General features: G+C 48.7%; 1 protein-coding gene across 1 annotated transcript; it reads left to right on the plus strand.

Annotated features, from left to right (window-relative positions):
- Positions 1-353: 353 nt before the first annotated feature.
- On the plus strand, positions 354-19085 carry SLC35E1 (solute carrier family 35 member E1). The gene is made up of 6 exons (XM_002688579.6): positions 354-809; positions 1214-1284; positions 3569-3706; positions 4840-4965; positions 15338-15583; positions 16047-19085. The coding sequence occupies exons 1-6, from the start codon at positions 383-385 to the stop codon at positions 16275-16277; spliced, it is 1239 nt and encodes a 412-aa protein (XP_002688625.1). The 5' UTR covers positions 354-382; the 3' UTR covers positions 16278-19085.
- The last annotated feature ends 784 nt before the right edge of the window (positions 19086-19869 follow it).

Genomic DNA, 19869 nt, shown 5'->3' on the forward strand with positions numbered 1-19869 from the left:
GGGGAGCCTGGTGGGCTGCCGTCTCTAGGGTCGCACAGAGTCGGACACTACCGAAGCGACGCAGCAGCAGCAGCAGCAGCAGCAGCAGCAGCAGCAGCAGCAGCAGGAGGACAGCCTACTGCTCTCAGAGCCCTTCGGGGCTCACGGTCCCCTTTCCTTCCGCTTCCGGGACAGACCCCGCCCTCCAGGAAGCCCATCGAAAGGAGGGCGGAGCCTACGTTCGCTACGTGGTGGCGGGCGCGTCGGCCGGCGCGTGGCGCTGACGGAAGCGCCGGTGGCTAATAGGCAGCCGCGTTGGCTGGCGCTCCCGCCCCGGTCCTGCCCCGCCCCCGCCCGGCGTCCGGCCGTCGGACAGGCGGGAAGGGGCGGCCGCTCGGGAAGGATGGCGGCGGCGGCGGCGGTGGGAGTGGGCGCGGGCGCCGGGGGTTCGGGAGCCGCCGGAGGCGGCGGCGGGGGGGCGCGCGAGGGCGCGCGGGTGGCAGCGCTGTGCCTGCTGTGGTACGCGCTGAGCGCGGGCGGCAATGTGGTCAACAAGGTGATCCTGAGCGCCTTCCCATTCCCAGTGACCGTGTCGCTGTGCCACATCCTGGCGCTGTGCGCGGGGCTCCCGCCTCTGCTCCGGGCCTGGCGCGTGCCCCCGGCGCCGCCCGTCTCGGGCCCTGGGCCGGGTCCGCATCAGTCGTCCGGCCCGCTGCTACCGCCGCGCTTCTACCCGCGCTACGTGTTGCCGCTCGCCTTCGGCAAGTACTTCGCATCAGTGTCCGCGCACGTCAGCATATGGAAGGTGCCCGTGTCCTACGCGCACACCGGTGGGTGCCCAGGCTGGCCTAGGGGACGGCGGCTGGCGCACGCCACCTGGGGCTTTGACGCTTGGGTCGGAGTGCGCCGGCTGGGGTGCCCTCGACGGTCTGGAATGTCGGGCTGAGAAGTCCGTTTCAGTCCAGAAGGCGCTGGAGGCCGCCAAAGCTTTTAGCAAGAGAGGGACACGCACAGGGGTCTCCGGGAGGGAAGGGACTGAGAAGAAAGCTGGGAAGTGAGCAGGGCGGATCAGAAGTGTTGGGTTCGGGGAAGGCCCACAGATAGAGAAGAGCTGAAGTGGCTTGAGGGGCAGCCAAGCCTTCTCACCCCTCCCCCCTAGTGGGGTTGGGACAGGTCCCAGAGTGGGTTCTGGGACTAGCGCAGCTCCCTGAATGCCCCTACCCTCTCTTTGCAGTCAAGGCCACCATGCCCATCTGGGTGGTCCTCCTGTCCCGGATCATCATGAAGGAGAAACAGAGCACCAAGGTAACCTAGGCGGGCTCTGGGCCGGTGGGGGCCCCAGAGGCTTCCCAGCTGTTGCTGAGCTGGTGACGTGGTCCAGGTTCCTGGTCTGCAGGCTGCCTGGCTTCCTGTCAAATAAGGAAGTCATCTTCTAGACCTCTTTTGCTGCTAACGTTCTGGAATCACCCCCCGGGGCAGTAGCAAGTGGGGTGTGTGTTCCTGAGTTGTTTCTGATGTGTGGCCTCAGGATGCTGCTGCCCATCTCAGATCCAGCCTTCCTCCCTGTTTGGATTCCCATCCTGGGGTTGCTGGTAGGCAACTTGGATAACTTGGTCCCATCTTGACCAGACCACCCCCTCCAGTGGAATGAGGGTTGGAACATCTGACTCCTTGCTGGAACGGAACTCTGACAGAGTTTTACATCTTTGCAAGAGATAGTGGTCAGGCTCAGGATTTCTGGGGTCAGAAGTGAGAAGCTAGTCAGAGGAATCTGATTTTGGCAAAGCCCAGCAAAGTCTTCGAAATAAAAACAGCCAGGAATTGTGAATGTCTGGAAATGGAAGTGATGGCAGCCCGCAGAGCCCAGGGCTGCATGGGGAAGATGCTCTGGGCACAATCCAGGGTCTGTTCGAGATGCCAAGCCAGGGTATTTCCTGGCTTGGAGTGAGAGAAGCTGTGGCTTCAGCCAGAGACAGCCTTGCCCTGTGTCCTTAAGTGGAAGTGGGATTCCTGTTGTCCCAGCTGGAATCCATTTCATGCTGGACAGAGCGCCTCTTCTCTATGTGGTTGGTTTCTGGCATCCTGTATTTTATGTAACTTAGAACGGCAGTGCCCTGGATCAGCTTATAGAAATGGGGCCACCCCTGGCTGGTGTCTGCTTTCGGTCAGTCTTGTCCCCTGCCAGATCTGGTGTGCCCTGCAACCCACCCCCAAGGTGCTGTCAGATGTGCCTGGTCTCCCCAGGTCGGAGTTGGCCAGGAGGTGTGTGTCTTGCCTCTCTCAGTATCACACTGTGTTTATCAGGTTTCCTGTGGTAAGGGTCATTGTACCCAGCTTGGGCAGGGAGCCAGAACCTTTCACAGGGAGGAGAGACAGGGGAATGGCTTAGGCAGGAGACTAATGATGATGACGACAGATTAAGTTGTGGCCCCACCCTTTCCAGGTAAGGCTGGTGATCATTTCATCTCGGGGAAAGCAATGAGCCTTCAAAAGGAAGAGCCTGAGGACCAGCCAGTAGTGAGGGGCAGGGATTCTGGACTTCAGAGCTCTCTTACCCTGTGTATGTGGGGATGGGGGTGGAGCTTCACCACCCCCTCCCAAATCTCTGAAGTATTTTTTTGTTTGTTTTTAATCTCTTTATTTGTTTGTTTTGGCCATTCTGTGCCGAATGTGGGATCTTAGTTCCCTGAACAGAGATCAAACCTCAGCCCCCTGCATTGGGAGCAGAGTCTCAATCAGGGAAGTCCCCAGAGTGCTTTATGAGTATCGTTTGTAGGGGAAGGATGAGCCAGGAGTAAGGAAAGCCAAATGTTGGGGACGGACCCTATTTCTCTGGAAGTTGGGAGCCTATTTAGCTGTGAGAGTTCCAGGGACTTTCCAGGCCCGGAAATGCTTGACCCTTCTGGAAGACCCCGGTCACAGCACTCACTACTCGTGCTTGGGGCCAGCAGTTGTTGGGTGCCCGCTAAGTGCCAGGTACCAGCATAGAGCAGTGAACAATGAGCTGCCCTAAAGGAGTGCAGGGATGCAGACGATGTAAAGGGTGCTTCTAGTGGGTGGAGAGCGCTGTTCCCAAAACACACAGCTGGGCAACCTTACCCTGTCTAGGGGGCACTGGGTCAGGGAAAGTTCTTGGCCTTTGTGAACTGTGACCCCTGAAGGGAACGGAGATCTCCAGCTGAAGAAGGTGTAGGGGGAGTGTCCTCACTAGGGATAACTGCATGTTGGAAGAGTGCAAAATAAAAGGGACCCAGGAAACCCATCAGAGGCTAACAGTTTCAGATCCTGGTGTTGGTGGCGGCAGCTGGGTAGATCCTGTTAGGACCAGCCCTGGCTTGTGGCTCTTAATGTAATGGGGGTGTTGGCATGGCTGGGGTGCCCACAGTGACACGGCCCTGCCCTCGGGTACTCTGAGAACCATCTGCCTCTGCCTGACTCCCCAGAGTGTTACGGTCCCAGCTAACACCTGCATGCAGAGTGGCAGGTGGTGCCCCTCTGGGGAGGAGAGAGCAGTCGGGCCCCCCCAGGCGTCAGCGCTGGGCGGCCCAGCTCCACCCGGCCTGGCGGCCACTGCTGCATCCTCTCACAGGTGTACCTGTCCCTCATCCCCATCATCAGCGGCGTCCTGCTGGCCACCGTCACCGAGCTGTCCTTCGACATGTGGGGGCTGGTCAGCGCCCTTGCAGCCACGCTGTGCTTCTCGCTTCAGAACATTTTCTCCAAAAAGGTACTGGGACACCATCCAGGGTGCACCTGCTGTTTCTGGGGTGGGTGGGTGGCGTCTAAGAAAGCAGCCAGCTAACGATTTCTTCATTGTTGGGACAAAAACATCCTGTCGCCTTTCTGCTGCTTTTCTATTGTTTTGTTTTATAAATAGCTTTATTATTATCATATAGGAAGCTGACTTACATTCAATGTGAAAAAATAGAGAAAAGCGCAGTGAAAAGAAATCAGAAATTTTATTGAGCACCTACTGTGTGACAGGCGCTGTAGTAGGTGCTGGGGACCAAGACTCAACAGAGACCTGCCCCCTGGCTCAGGGTTTCCTCTTTCTTGAGGAAAGCCACAGTGCTGTTCCCTACTGTTAATGCTAGGGGGTTTTTCCTGCATGGTTTTTAGAGTTGCAATATTACACATACTTTTTAAGTTTTGCTTTGTTCATTTATTATTTTAACATTGCATTTTCCCATATCATTAAAAATTATTGCTCATAACTCATAATAATCACATTCTTTGCAGGTGTCATAATTAACACAGTTGGTTTCCGTACTGCACATGCAGATTATTTCCAACTAATCCCTACAAATAATACAATTTATGAACATCTTTGTGCAAAACATTTTTCTATTTCTCGGGTTATTTCCTTTTGATGAGTTTACCATTCTTGGGTCAGAGGGTATGAGATATTTACAGCTTTTGATATACTTTTCCTGCTTGTTTTCTGGAACTATATACCAGTTTAGACACGAACCAGCACCATTTCAGAGTGCCTGTTTCACTGTAGCTTTACCAGCAATTGAGTGTTTCTGGGTTTTGTTTTTTCTTCTCTCGGTCCTTTGCATATGAAACACGGCGCTTGTTGTGGTCATGGGCAGTGTGCCTCATCATGGGCCGTGTGTCTCATCATGGGCCGTGTGCCTCATCATGGGCCGTGTGCCTCACCATGGGCCGTGTGTCTCGTCATGGGCAGTGTGCCTCACCATGGGCCGTGTGTCTCGTCATGGGCGCACTTGCAGGTTTGGCAGTCAAGGTCAGATACCAGGGATAATGGGCAGCCACCATGTTTCAGGCCTGGGTAAGCGGAGCCCCTCTTGCCACTTATAGTTACAACCAGCCTTTAAAGAGGTTTTCTCTCTTCAGGTATTAAGAGATTCAAGGATCCACCATCTCCGGCTGCTGAACATCTTGGGCTGCCATGCCATCTTTTTTATGATCCCCACGTGGGTCCTGGTAGATCTCTCGGCTTTCCTGGTCAGCAGCGACCTGGTGAGTTGGCCTGTGCCAAGAACATGCCCTTTTCTTAGCTGGTTCCGAAGTAGGTACTTTGTCAGGGAATTATGCCTCTGTGTTGACTGGGGCATCGGGCCTCTGACCGCCAGCCCTTTTAGCTCTCAGCTCTTTGATGATTCAACATTGAGTGCAGTCAAGCAAGTCGGCTTCTTATGCGTTTTCTTCTCAGTCGTGCTAGATCCCAGCTGCTGATAACTGCTGCATTTGTGCCAGTGCATTCAAGGAAGAAAAAATGCCAGCACAGGCAACTTTCCCACCCTGACGGTCTGGTTCAGGTCTCACTTGGCCTTTTAGAAACTCTGCTTGCACTGCTCAAGTCCTTTCTTGGTGTCATCTCTGTCTGTACTGCCATTGACTCCAGATGTACCCACAGCTCTCTGAGCTGAGCCCAGGAGAGAGCATCTTCCCACCCACGGCCTACAGGACCAGCCTCCAGAGAAGGTACTGGAAACCAATGCAAGCAGTAGTGATAAGGAGGTGGACATGGTTCTTCCTGGTCTGAGCTGGATGGAGTCAATGTAGGGCTTAATGAGGTCCGACTGGATTCTTCTGTTAAAGATCAGTGTATCAATTCTTATTTTTAAAATTTATTTTACTTTTTGCTTCGCTGGGTCTTCATTGCTGCTTGGGCTTTCTCTAGTTGGAGCAGGTGGGGACTGCTCGTGATTGCAGTGCCCAGACTGCTCACTGCAGTGGCTTCTCTTGCTGCAGAGCACAAGTTCTAGGTGCGTGGGCTCAGCAGTTGCCGCTCACGGGCTTAGTTGCTCCACAGCATATGGAATTTTCCTGGACCAGGGATCAAACCTGTGTTCCCTGCATTGGCAGGCAGATTCTTAACCACTGGACCACCAGGGAAGTCCCTGCACTACCCCATCTTACTATATGAGAGACTTGAGCATCCTCAGATCTGGGGACTTCTGAAACCAATCCCCCACAGGTACTGAGGGCCAAGTGTGTTCATTCCTCCACCCTCCTTATACAAATAGTGACTTTTTAGATATTTTAGATATTTAGAAAAGGTAGAAAAGGTTTTCACTCAATAACGCATCGTGGGGATTGTTCCATACTGGCCTGTCAGGTCCTCCTTCCTCTGGTTGCTGCTTCGCACTGCCTGTCGGTCTGGCGTCAGCGCTGCTACGCTGCTCTGACGCACTGGTGTCTCTGTGCACACTCACAAACAGGCATGTGTAGATTGTGTTCTGCTCTCTCCTTGCTCTCTTTGCTTTGCTTTCTCTTGCATTTAGGACATTTTTTTATTTTCTTTTAGTAATAAACTTACTTCCATTGCCATTGGTGATCTCTTTTTCTCGTCAGGTCATTTTTTTTTTAATTTTTGACTGGGCTGGGTCTTCGTCACTAGATGCAGGCCTTCTCTGGGTGCAGTGAGCAGAGACTGCTCTACTTGTGGTGTGCAGGCTTCTCACTGCAGTGGCTTCTCTCGCTGCGGGGCATGGCTCGAGGGTACGCAGGCTTTAGTAGTTGCCAACTCACAGGCCCTGGCATGCATACTCCACAGTTGTGGCATATGGACTTGGCTGCCCCATGGCACATGGGCTCTGAACCAAGGACTGAACCTGCGTCCCTTGCATTGGCAGGTGGATTCTTAACCATCGGCCCATCAGGGAAGCCCTGAAGCCGTATATTGTTTGCCTTGATGGGACCCTTATGCGTTTTAACAGCAGCCCTAGCAGCGCACAGTATTCCACACTGCTGCCCCCAAAAGTGGGGTTCCTAGTGGGGCTCCCCCGCCCTCCCGTGTCTTCCCGCAGCAGCCAGGTGAGTTAGGTGTGTCCTGGTGCTGTGCTCCACAGTGGAAGGGAGAAAGCTCAGGTTGGAGACACATCATCTGGGCCTGCTACTCACCATGTTTCCAAGAATCAAAGGCTACAGCAGACAGTTCCCAGACATATCCAGACCTGCTGCCAACAGCTCAACTGTAGCCAGGTATGGATTTCCAGACTCTGAAGCAGGTGGCCCAGTTTTAAAGCTTGGACAGGATGGGTGAAGCCAGTACTTGAGAACTGAAAAGTAAATGGGGACAGGCAGGCTGATGGAGAAACCAGATTACAAAACACCACTGAGCCAGCTGTGGGTTTGCTTTCTTCTGCCTCCTGTGTCTTCAGCCTGGACTTAAAGCATCTGGAAACACAGAAGTGGGCACTGGGGGAGGAAGAGAGTGAAAAGCCCTCTTTACTGGCTTGCTGAGGGGAAAGGAGATTCGTGGTGCTCTGAGAGCACGGGGGGAATCCTCTCTTTCTGTTTCCCTTGTCCTCTCACGTCCCAGGCCCCCAGCAGTCCCGTTTGGTGGTGGCAGCAAGGTCCCATAGGCCCCTGAGATGCTCAGGTGGGAACCTCCCTCTGCAATCGCAGGACAGGATTAGCCCCTGTTGCACTTTTTTTCTTTTCTTCATCCTCCCACTGCTTGGCCCCGAATGGAGGTAGAGTTGTAGGAAGGAATCAGAGTGGGGTTATTAAGTCCAGCTTTCTAAGTGGATAATTGAAAGAGGGAGACCTCAGAAACCAGAAAATACCAAGGAGACATGGAAAGAAGGAACCTGGGGGAAATGATCTCATAAAACACCATAAAAGAGACTTCCCTGGTGTTCCAGTGCTTAAGACTCTGCACTTCCACTGCAGGGGACATGGGTTCAATCCCTGGTTACGGAACTAAATCCTGCATGCCATGCAGTGCAACCAAAAAAAAAAACACAAAAAAGGCAGAGCCAAAATGGAAAAGCAAGCAGAAATCTGAAATTCAGTTAAAGTTGGAAAGACAAAGTTACCATTTTAAAAATAAAACAACAAAATTCTGAGCTGCACATGTGAGGATCTGATCCTAACAGCACACAAAGACAGAACAGTCTACTGCCCAGGCCCGTGGCTGACCGCTGCGTGGGGTCACTGTGTGCTGCTGTGTGCCACTGAAAGGCTTGAAAACAGAGCTGGTGCTGGAACCACAGCCCACTGGAGGCTGGTTAGGCTTGTAGCCTGAACCTAGCTGAGTCTGCTAAAGCCAAGTATCAACATTATCCATGGGACCTACAGTCGTATGGAGGAGGCAATGGCACCCCACTCCAGTACTCTTGCCTGGAAAATCCCATGGACGGAGGAGCCTGGAAGGCTGCAGTCCATGGGGTCGCTAAAAGTCGGACACGACTGAGCGACTTCACTTTCACTTTTCACTTTCATGCACTGGAGAAGAAAATGGCAACCCACTCCAGTGTTCTTGCCTGGAGAATCCCAGGGACGGAGGAGCCTGGTGGACTGCCGTCTATGGGGTCACACAGAGTCGGACACGACTGAAGTGACTTAGCAGCACAGTCGTATAATATTCTAAACGTCCAGGATATAATCCAGAATTACTGGGAATACAAAGAAACAGAAAAATTTCAAGTCTTATGAGAAAAGACAATCAACAGATGCCAGTACTGGGATGACCCAGATATTGAAATTATTGGACAAAGCCTTTAAAGCAATTATTTATAATCATGCTCCAAGAATGTTCTTGACACAAATGGGAAGAATAGAAGACAGAACCAAGTGGAAATTTCAGGATGGAAGAAACAACTTAAACTCACTGGATGGTATTGGATGAACTCAGTAGCAGAATAGAGATGACAGAGGGAGGTCCGTAACTTGAAGATAAGTCAGCTGAAGGTGTCTACTTTGAGCCACAGAAAGAAAATGATTCAAAGACAAAAAAAGCTTGAAAACAGAAAAAGGATGCATTATTTATAGGAGAACAGAAATTTGGACAATTGTGGGTTTCTCATCAGAAACCATGAAGTAGAATAACATTCGTAAAGTACTAAAACTAGAGAACTGTTAACACGTAATTCTATATCCAGCAAATATAGAATTTCCAAAATCACTGGGTCTCTAGATCAGGAATAAAGAATTGAACACCACTGTCAACCAACTGGAAATCTCATTGACATTTAAAGAATATGTTACCCAGCAGCAGCAGAATAGACATCTTTTCAAGTGTATATGTGGAAATTCACCAAAATAGATCATATTGTATGTCAAAAAAACCTTAAGAGAACAATAAAATTAAAAGTAAATAACAAAGAAGTAACAGGAAAATTTCCAAACACTTGGAAACTAAACAGCACATTTCTAAATAATCCATGGACCAAAGAGGAAGTCTCAAGGGAAAAGAAAAAAAATTTTAACTGAAGCAAAACTGACCCTTCCAAAAAAGAGAGAGGGATAAGACAATACAAATAATCAGGAATGAAAAAGGGAGCAGTACTGCAAAACTCACAGAACTTAAAACCATAAAAATACTACTGACAACTCTACACACATAAAATCAATGACAGCTGAAATAGACCAGTTCCTCATAAACCACACAGTATCAGAATGTACCCACTCCAGATGAAGAAGATAACCTGAATCTTATAACTATTAAAGAAATTGAATTCATAGTTTAAAGCCTCCTAGAAAGAAGTCATCAGGCCCAGATGGTTTTATGGGTAATTTCTACCAAACATTTAAGGAAAAATAAACACCAGTTCTGCACAATCTCCTCTGGAAAACAAGTGGAAAAGAAGACTTTTGGTTCATATTAACAAACCATAAAAAGGACAGATATCCCTTGTGAGAATAGAGACAAAAGTCCTTAATAAAATATTCAGTTCAGTTCAGTCGCTCAGTCGTGTCCGACTCTTTGCCACCCCATGAATCGCAGCACGCCAGGCCTCCCTGTCCATCACCAACTCCCGGAGTTCACTGAGACTCACTTCCATCGAGTCAGTGATGCCATCCAGCCATCTCATCCGCTGTCGTCCCCTTCTCCTCCTGCCCCCAATCCCTCCCAGCATCAGTCTTTTCCAGTGAGTCAACTCTTCGCATGAGGTGGCCAAAGTACTAGAGTTTCAGCTTTAGCATCATTCCTTCCAAAGAAATCCCAGGGCTGATCTCCTTCAGAATGGACTGGTTGGATCTCCTTGCAGTCCAAGGGACTCTCAAGAGTCTTCTCCAACACCACAGTTCAAAAGCATCAATTCTTCGGCGCTCAGCCTTCTTCACAGTCCAACTCTCACATCCATACATGACCACAGGAAAAACCATAGCCTTGACTAGACGGACCTTTGTTGGCAAAGTAATGTCTCTGCTTTTGAATATGCTATCTAGGTTGGACATAACTTTCCTTCCAAGGACTAAGCGTCTTTTAATTTCATGGCTGCAGTCACCATCTGTAGTGATTTTGGAGCCCCCCAAAATAAAGTCTGACACTGTTTCCACTATTTCCCCATCTATTTGCCATGAAGTGATGGGACCAGATGCCATGATCTTCGTTTTCTGAATGTTAAGTTTTAAGCCAACTTTTTCACTCTCCACTTTGACTTTCATCAAGAGGCTTTTGAGTTCCTCTTCACTTTCTGCCATAAGGGTGGTGTCATCTACGTATCTGAGGTGATTGATATTTCTCCCGGCAATCTTGATTCCAGCTTGTGTTTCTTCCAGTCCAGCGTTTCTCATGATGTACTCTGCATAGAAGTTAAATAAGCAGGGTGACAATATACAGCCTTGACGTACTCCTTTTCCTATTTGGAACCAGTCTGTTGTTCCATGTCCAGTTCTAACTTGCTTCCTGACCTGCATACAGATTTCTCAAGAGGCAGGTCAGGTGCTCTGGTATTCCCATCTCTTTCAGAATTTCCCACAGTTTATTGTGATAAAATATTAGAATCAAATAAATAATAAAATATTAGAATAAATCAAATGCAGGGATATGTTAAGAAACATACTACACTATGAAAAAGTGAGATTTAAATCAAGAATGCAAGGCTAATTCAATACTTTGAAATCAATCAATGTAATCTACTGTAATAGCCTAATAAAAAACACATAGTCATACCAACTCATGCAGATAAGGCATTTGACAAAATGCAACATCCAGTCATGAGTTTTAAAAAGTCAACACACTAGAAATAGAGGAAACTACCTCAACTTGACCAAAGGCATACATAGCTAACATAATGATGAGAAATTGAAAGTTTTTTCCCCTAAATTCAGGAATAAGGTAAAGATGTTCACTCTCAATAGGCCCATTCCCCATGATACTTAACATCGTAGCCAGAACAATAAACAAGGTAAAGAAATAGATTTGAAAGGAAGAAATAAAATTCTTTCTACTCAACAAAATCTTATACTTCTTACATTCAGCTATAAATCATTACTTAAATTTTAACTTCTGCTGGGCAAAGGCATTAATGAAAAAAAGCTGAGAAACTATCTCCCTATGTGTATATATTTGGAGATAGATACTTATAGATATTAAAATTTGTTTAATAAAAGCTGATTGGAAATTTTACATTGACTGGCAAGAGAACTGAAATAGCTAAATAAGTTTGAGAAAGAAGAACAGAGTTGGAGGAATCACATAATTTTAAGACTTAGTATAAAGCTATGGATATTGGTGGAAAAAGACGTCCATCAGTGAGCAGATAGACAGCATGAAAGTATACTCACAGATACGGGTGACTGATTTTTTGCAAAGGTTCAAAGGCAACTCCATGGAGAAAGGATGGTTTCTTTAACAAATGGTGTGGGAGCGAATGAACATCCATATGCAAGATCTGAGCCTTGACTTCAGCCTCACACATTATACAAAATTTAACTCATAAGGTATTCTAGGCCTAAATATAAGAGCAAAAATGGTAACCTTTAGAAGAAAACAGAGGAAACATCTTCATGAGTTGGAAATAGTTTGTAGACATTATACCAAAAGCACAGTCCATTAAAAAAAAAAATTGCTAAATGGGGGCTTCATCAAAGTTAAAGGCTTTTGCTTCCCAAAATACTACTAAAGAAAGACAGGCTACAGACTGGGAAAAAAATACTTGCCACTGAGATACTGACAGAGGACTTGTGTTCAGGATATATAAAGAACTCTTAAAACTCAACAGTAGTTTAAAAATAGGCCCAAGACTTGAATTTCACCACTGAGATTGTGCAGATGTGAAATATGTTCAACATCATTAGTCATTAGGGAAAAGCCAGTTAAAACCATGAGGAGATTCCGCTCTGTATCTGATTGAATAGCTCCAGTGAAAAGTACTGACAGTACCGTGTCTGTCAAGGATGGGGCACAGCTGGCATTTTCCTGTTGTTGGAGCAACTGCAAAATGGCGCAGCCACTCTGGAAAACATTTGGGAGTTTCTTCTGAAGTTAAACATACACTGACCACATGTCCCAGCAGTCTCACTCCTGGGTGTCTAGAGAAATGGAACTCAGGTTCACATAGAAGCCTGTGCACAAATGTTTAGCAACTCTGTTTATGATCACAGAGTATTGGAAACAACCCAGATGTCCTTCAACAGGTGAATGGAGAAAGAAACTTCGATGCGTTTGTACAGCAGAATATTTCTCAGCAAGAACAGAGGTACCAACTGTCATCCCTTACAAGTTGGGTGGATGTCACAGGCATTATGCTGAATCAAAGAAACCTGTTTGAGAAGGTTCCATGCTGCATCTTTCCAGTTAGAGGACTGTTTCCAAAAGACAAACCTATCGTGGAGAACACCTCAGTGGTTGCCTGGGTGGGGGAGGGAGGGTGCACAGAGAAGCCCTGGAGAGTGCCATGGGGTGATGGAGCTGTTCTGAACTCTGACTGTGGTACTGGCTACACAAATCAATATATGTGTGTTAATACACATGGAACTATCCACCAGAAGGAAGAAACACTCAACTTTTTTGTATGTCAGTTCTTTTAAAACGCTGGATTGGCTGGGTTGCTTTGCAAGCAGGCTGCCTTGTAAAAATAGCTTGTAAGTCCCTGTGGGTCACCTCAGGGAAGAATTCCTGGGGGAACAGGCCAGCTCACCCTGAAGGTAATTCTGAGCAGGTCCCTACTTGGATCTCCCTCACTTTTAAGAGGACTATGTGATCCTTCCCTATCAGAAGGTGCTGGAGATATAATCAGGCCACTGCCCGAGGATTGCTGCAGCTCTCTTCCTGGCAAGGCCACTAGACCCCACTGTCTGAGAGATCCAGCTGTGTCCTCCTGTGTGAGAGGTCAGAGCAGTCTGGGAATTGGCCTGAGATCAGCCCAGGCTCTTTGAAGAGTTTGTGGTCCTAATGTTTGCTAGTTGGTGTTTCTTCTGTTGTTCAGCCAGTCAGTTTTGTCCAGTTCTTTGTGACTCTATGGACTGCAGCACACCAGGCTTCCCTGTCCTTCACCATCTCCTGGAGTTTGCTCAAACTTACGTCCATTGAGTTGGTGATGCCATCCAACCATCTCATCCTCTGTTGCCCTGTTCTCCTTCTGCCTTCCGTCTTTCCCAGCATCAGAGTGTTTTCTGATGAATTGAGTCTTCACATCAGGTGACCAAAGTATTGGAGCTTCAGCTTCAACTTCAGTCCTTCTAATGAATATTCAGGATTGATTTCCTTTAGGATGGACTGGTTTGATTTCCTTGCTGTCCATGGGACTCTCAAGAGTCTTCTCCAGCACCACAGTTTGAAAGCATCAGTTCCTCAGTGCTCAGCTTGCTTTGTGGTCCAATTCTTACATTGATACATGACCACTGGAAAAAATAGAGCTTTGACTAGATGGGCCTTTGTTGGCAAAGCAATGTCTCTGCTTTTACTGTGCTGTGTAGGTTTGTCATAGCTTTTCTTCCAAGGAGCAAATGTCTTTTAACTTCATGGCTCTGGTCACCATCTGCAGTGATTTTGGAACCCCAAGAAAATAAAGTCTGTTACTATTTCCATTTTTTCCCCATCTATTTGCCATGAAGTGATGGGGCTGGGTGTTGTGATCTTAGTTTTTACTTCTAGGCCCCCTTTATTATGGTGGCTTCATTCTGGCGAGAGTCGGATGGTAAAATTTTGTTTTTTAAGATTTTCACTTCCTTTTTTAAAAATTTTATTTGATTTTTGACTGTTGCTGCATGCAGACTTTCTCTAGTTGTGGCATGCCGAGCTCCTTGCCATGATGGGTGCTCTGCAGCATGTGGAATCTTCCTGGACCAGAGATTGAACTCGTGTCCCCTGCACGTGCATTCTTAACCACTGGACAACCAGGGAAGTCAGCAACTAAAGTTTTGATGATAACATCATTTTCTGTTCGTTTGGCTTGGGATTGTTTTAGAGCACTTTCAAAACCATGATTGCATTTGGTCCTCACAGCAGCAGTGTTGTACAGACTCATCAGGATCAATCTTCCCCATTGCAGAGATGAAGCCAGAGAGGTTGGGCAGCTTGCCTGGGGACTCCCAGTGATGGGGCAGACTAGAGCCTTGGGCTCTCTGCCTTGTGGGGGAACTTCTTCACACACCCAGAGGCTGCCACCCCAGGACTTCCCCATTTGCTACAATGCAAAATGTCTCCATGGTTTGAATGTCTGTGTCCCCTAAAATTCATATGTTGAAACCTAAACCTTACAACATGATGGTGTTTGGAGACAGGGCTTTTTGGACGTGATTAGGACATGAGGGTGGGGCCCATCATGAATGGGATTCGTGCCCTTCTAAGAGACCCCAGAGCTTCCCTGGTGGCTCAGCATCAAGAATCCACCCACCAGTGAAGGAAATGGGAGTTTGACCCCTGATCTAGGAAGATCATATGCCATGGAGCAACTAAGACCGTGCACCACAGCTATTGAGCCTGTACTGTAGGGCTCACAAGCCCTGGAGCCTGCACGCCACGACAAGAGAAGCCACCACAGAGAAATGCACATACTGGAACTAGAAAGTAGCCCTTTCTCCCTGCAAGTAGAGGAAAGCCCACGCAGCAGTGCAGACCTGGCACAGCCAATAAATATACAGATAAAATTATTTTTAAAAAGAGAAAAACCCCAAAGAGTTCCCTTGCCAATTCTGCCCTGTGAGGACCCAGTGAGACCCACTGAACCAGGAGGGCGCTCACCAGATATGGAGTCTGCCAGCGCCTTTATCTTGGACTTCAACCCACAGAACTGTGAGAAATCAACATTTTTTGGTAACCCCTTTGGCCTGTGGTACTTTGTCATAGCAGCTCAAACAGGTGATGTCCAGTATGTAGACCCTGCTCTGCTAACCCAGAGCCCCAACCCTCCCTGCCCAGGGACAGGGGAAAGCTCTGGTTCATGTCCTCTGCACCCCTTAAATACCTGATGTCCCCCCCGAACCTCCACTTCCTTGGCAGGGACGGGTGGTTATTATTATTATTGTTGTGCCGTGCAGAGCGTCGTGAAGGATAGAGGTTGTACGTATAAGCACCTGGTATCACAGCATGGCCTGCCCGGGCCTGTTCCCTCACCGGGAGTGTGGCCCCCGAGAAACCACTGTGTGTCACCCCCCAGGGCGGGCGTGCTGTTCTGACCTCAGTGCTGCTCTCACTCCCCCGTCTCTGCAGACCTATGTGTCCCAGTGGCCTTGGACGCTCCTGCTCCTGGCCGTCAGCGGCTTCTGTAACTTTGCCCAGAACGTCATCGCCTTCAGCATCCTCAACCTCATCAGCCCTCTGAGCTACTCAGTTGCCAACGCCACCAAGCGGATCATGGTCATCACAGTGTCCCTGATCATGCTGCGGAACCCCGTCACCAGCACCAATGTCCTGGGCATGCTGACGGCCATCCTCGGAGTCTTTCTGTACAACAAGGTGAGTCTGGGCTGGGGGAGGCTGTCCCCTTGACACCCAAGAAGGCACCAAGCATTGGTGGAGAGGATGGAGCCTCACCAGGAACTGAGAGGCAGGGGTTCCAGCTCCCAGCTTTGCCACTGCCTGGTTTACGGTCTTGGCTCCGCTCCCTCCACCCTGGGCTTCCGTTTTCCCTCACGGATGCCCCAGGCTCACGCCTCACTCTGTTTTGGCTCAGTTCTACTGCAGCTCTATTGGGAATTTCACTCCTTCCTTGCGAAGGTTCTGTGTATTCCCGTGAAGCTGTGGGATGGCTGACAGGGAGGGCTGCTCCATTAACCGTTCAGTGAGCGTGCCCCAGCTCCACTCGGGGTGACACTTGTGTCACCTTGAAGGCCTCTTGGCCATGAATCTCGAGCCCCCGCTGTGTCCTCTGCGTCCCAGGCATGAAGCTGATGGCGTCACTGCTTTTTTGACCTTGCAGACCAAGTATGACGCGAACCAGCAAGCCCGGAAGCACCTCCTCCCCGTCACGACAGGGGACCTGAGCAGTAAGGAGCACCACCGGAGCCCCCTGGAGAAGCCCCACAACGGCACGCTCTTTCCCCCGCACAGTGACTACCAGTACGGCCGCAACAACATCTTGACAGATCACTTCCAGTACGGCCGGCCGAGCTACCCAAACTCATATACTTTGAACCGATATGACGTGTAGAGCCTAGTGAGCTGGGCAGGACGTTCTTCCAGTCCTCCCCTCCATCCCCGCCCCCAGCAGCATCAGAAACTCCTGACCACCAGTGAATGTACAACCCAGCCACGGGGGGATGGTGCGGAACCAGCAGAAGACCCTGGGGTCCCTGGCCCCCAGCCCGCCCAGGGGCAGCAGGAAGCAGACCCTGCCGTGGGGACCACCCCTGAGCTCCGGTGTTTCACGCCCTTTCTTCCTGGAGCCTTGTCTTCTGAGGGCGGCGTCACTCTGGAAACCTTGTCTAGGTTTTTACCTTTCTGTGTAGACTTATTTCCCCAAGTCTGTTCTTCAGAGTTCTTTTTCTGCTTTCCAGCCAGGACCCTCTCTGGAAAGGACACAGACCTCAGAGTGGGCGAAGTGTGCTTTACAGGGAGGGTGGCAAGGAAAGGACCCTAGGGTGGTGCTTTGTGACTGGCCACTTTCTCAGGCAGGCACAGGACTGAAGCAGGTGTGGAGCAGAGGAGTGCAAGGGTTACGAAAACCTCTCCAGCCACAAAGGTAGACTCAGCTTTGGGTCAGCCCCATGACGGTTTGCAATTCTGGCCAACGTCCCTCAATGCAGAGCAATTGCAATTAGCACTGAATCCTTACAGCCTAATTCTCTGACCTGCAAGTCAGAGATGGTGTGCCGACCGAAAGGGAAGGGCTGCTGCTGACTCCTGACTCTCTTCCTTTGCTGGAGTGGAACGACCCTCCTCTCGGAGCAGCGAGAAGGATCGTTCGAAATCATGTTCAGCGTTTCAAGCTCAACCACAATACTCAATTTGTTCTCATGAGCCTTCAACACTCTGTGCTTAACAGGGTGTCTGGTGAGATGTTGGTTTTATGAGGATCTTGCATTTTTTCTAGGGCATATTTTGTAGTTGTCTGTGTTTTTTTCGCCTCGGTCCCCCACCCCTCACCCCCCTCTTAGGGGATGCAGGATGCATGCAGATTGGCTTATGGTTGGAAACCCCTTTGGTTTTTAAACGTTTAAAAACAAGAAAGGTTGCTGGCGATGCCTGTCTCAGCACATGTCTGCATTTAGTAGGAAGGAATGAAGTGTTCTGAAGCGCTTTTCTAGTGACCACAACCTCTGAAAGTGAGATTAATCAAGAAGGTCATCTCCATACTTTTGTGTCACAGAGCTTGGCGCTCTGATTCTGTTAGCTGCTCTAGCGATGTTTCCGTCAGGATATGAATCATGTCCCAGGGAAGGGGCAAGCACCAGGCTAGGATTTGGTTTGCCAAATCGGTCTTTGGTCAAGAAGTTTGCGTTTTAGCAGAATCACATCACCAGGAAGATTATGTGAGCTCCGAGGGTAACCCGTGTGCTGAGGTCCAGGTTGGGACACTGGCATAAGAGATTGTGGCCTCAGAGAGGACCCTCCCTTGACTGCTGGCTGCCTTCTTCCTTCTGCCCTGCACCTAGCCTCTTCAACAGGCACTTGGCTTGATCAGCAGATGGGACCTCGGGTCACCTTTTACCTTCTGGCATGTGAGATGGTTCTCTGCTCCGAGAGGAAGTGCCAACCATTGCTTATGCTCGACTCCTGTTTGTTTTTGATGATGGGAACTTTGTACCTAGAGGTTACATTTTGTCACTCCTGGATGGGCCGCTCCTGGAGAGGTCATGAGGTCGCCTTCTGGCTTGTTTAGTACCACTGGCCTCAGGAGAACCCATTTGGCGTTGGCTTGCTTTTTCCTTACTTTGGCCTCAAGTTCTGAGACTACGTTGTGCGAAACAGGAAGGGGCCGTCCTCAAGGATGTTTTCGTGAACTTGCCGAGTGCCTTCAGCAGGGGCAGGAGTTGGACCTGCAGTTGGTCCACAATAAATGGAGATAGTTTTGCATGGCACAGAGATTACAGTAATTGTCTTTATGATAGGAACTGATTCCTTGAACATAAAATTGAACTCCAAAATGAATTATGCTTCTCTGCAGGTTTAATGAAATTTCTGAGGTTGCTGGAATTTGTGTATTTGTTTTTCTAAAGCAAGATCTGCTGGTGAGGGGAGATACCTGACTGGTTTCTTTACGGTTTATAAATGAATAAACAAATATTTAGTTCTGTACATAAATCTACAGTGAGTACATACACTGGAATGAGACAATCATATTCGATCAGATCAGAAGACAAAGACATACTTTTGAGACTTGAAAGTTCAGAGCGGACGTTGACCTCCTGAAGGTTGGTTTTCCAGCCACTTGCTGCCCTGGCTCAGCCCCCACTACTCCTCCTCTCACATCCACATTTGCAGTTGGGTTGCTTCACCCTCCTCCCTGCTGGGGTTTGTAACAGCAAATTTAGTTCACCCATCCACGGTGTGGTCTGCAAAACTAATTCAAACCCAACCCCTTCATTTTACAGAAGGGGAAACTGAGGCTCAGAGGGCATTTTTAAATAGTGTTTGTTCACTATCTTGAGACTCAGTGTAGAATTTTTAAGCACCTTATTTTAAGTCATTCATTATTTGGAAAAATCAAACCCCTATTACAAAGGAGAGAAGTCAAACAGGTTCAAATGAAGAAGCACCTGGAATTTCTGAACTCTGCTGTGTATGTAGCACGCATCGCACAGCAGGTCCTGTGTTATCACTGGGACATAACCAGACCTGGATCCCTTAAGGTCTAACAGCCTTAAGGCAGAGAACATTATTGAAGAATCTGAAAATCGTGAACTCTTTATGTCACCGTGTTTTCAGGACTTTTCATGCTATAGACTGTTCTGCAGGAATGATACTGTGTATATTCTTGGATGGCATTTACCAAAAATAAATGATGGTCTCCAGGGAATTAAGATTGGTCCCAGTTTGTCGGTGAAGGGCCCCTTCTGAGTCAGTCTGTCATCAGCGTGTCCAGCCACAAAATGTGTAAGAGGCAGAAAGAACACACCAACTTGGTTCCCACATCCAGGTATATTGCAACCTTTTTATTTTTTCTGAGCCCAAATTTAGATGTGTGATTTATGGATTTGTGAGACAGTAGGATAAAAGTAGAAATCACAGCATCACAGTTAATGACGTGTCTTTATTGAACAGAGTAACATGGAAAATCCACGAATGTTGCAACAGCTATGCTTATCCAGCATCTGTGTGAAGGAATAATAGTGAGTACCTGATACATGTGGGCTTTTTATACACACTCCACAGTTACCCTTTGCCTTGCTACAGATGAAAATGGGGCCCAGACGGGTTAAGTAATTTGTCCAGGATCACACAGGTACTGCATTCCCCCCCATATCACTCAGAAACCACTGCCAACAGTTTCTTTTCATCGCAATGGGTAGGTAAGTTTCTTCTAAAACAGTTGCCTACATCCTTCTGTTCAGTGATTTACTGAGTGCTTGCTACTAAGCTGCTAAGTCACTTCAGTCGTGTCCAACTCTGTGCGACCCCATAGATGGCAGCCCACCAGGCTCCCCTGTCCCTGGGATTCTCCAGGCAAGAACACTGGAGTGGGTTGCCATTTCCTTCTCCAATGCTTGAAAATGAAAAGTGAAAGTGAAGTCACTCAGTCGCGTCCGACCCTCAGGGACCCCATGGATTGCAGCCTTCCAGGCTCCTCCATCCATGGGATT

Source organism: Bos taurus, chromosome 7 (assembly GCF_002263795.3).
Source record: "Bos taurus isolate L1 Dominette 01449 registration number 42190680 breed Hereford chromosome 7, ARS-UCD2.0, whole genome shotgun sequence".
Classification (NCBI taxonomy): Eukaryota; Metazoa; Chordata; class Mammalia; order Artiodactyla; family Bovidae; genus Bos; species Bos taurus.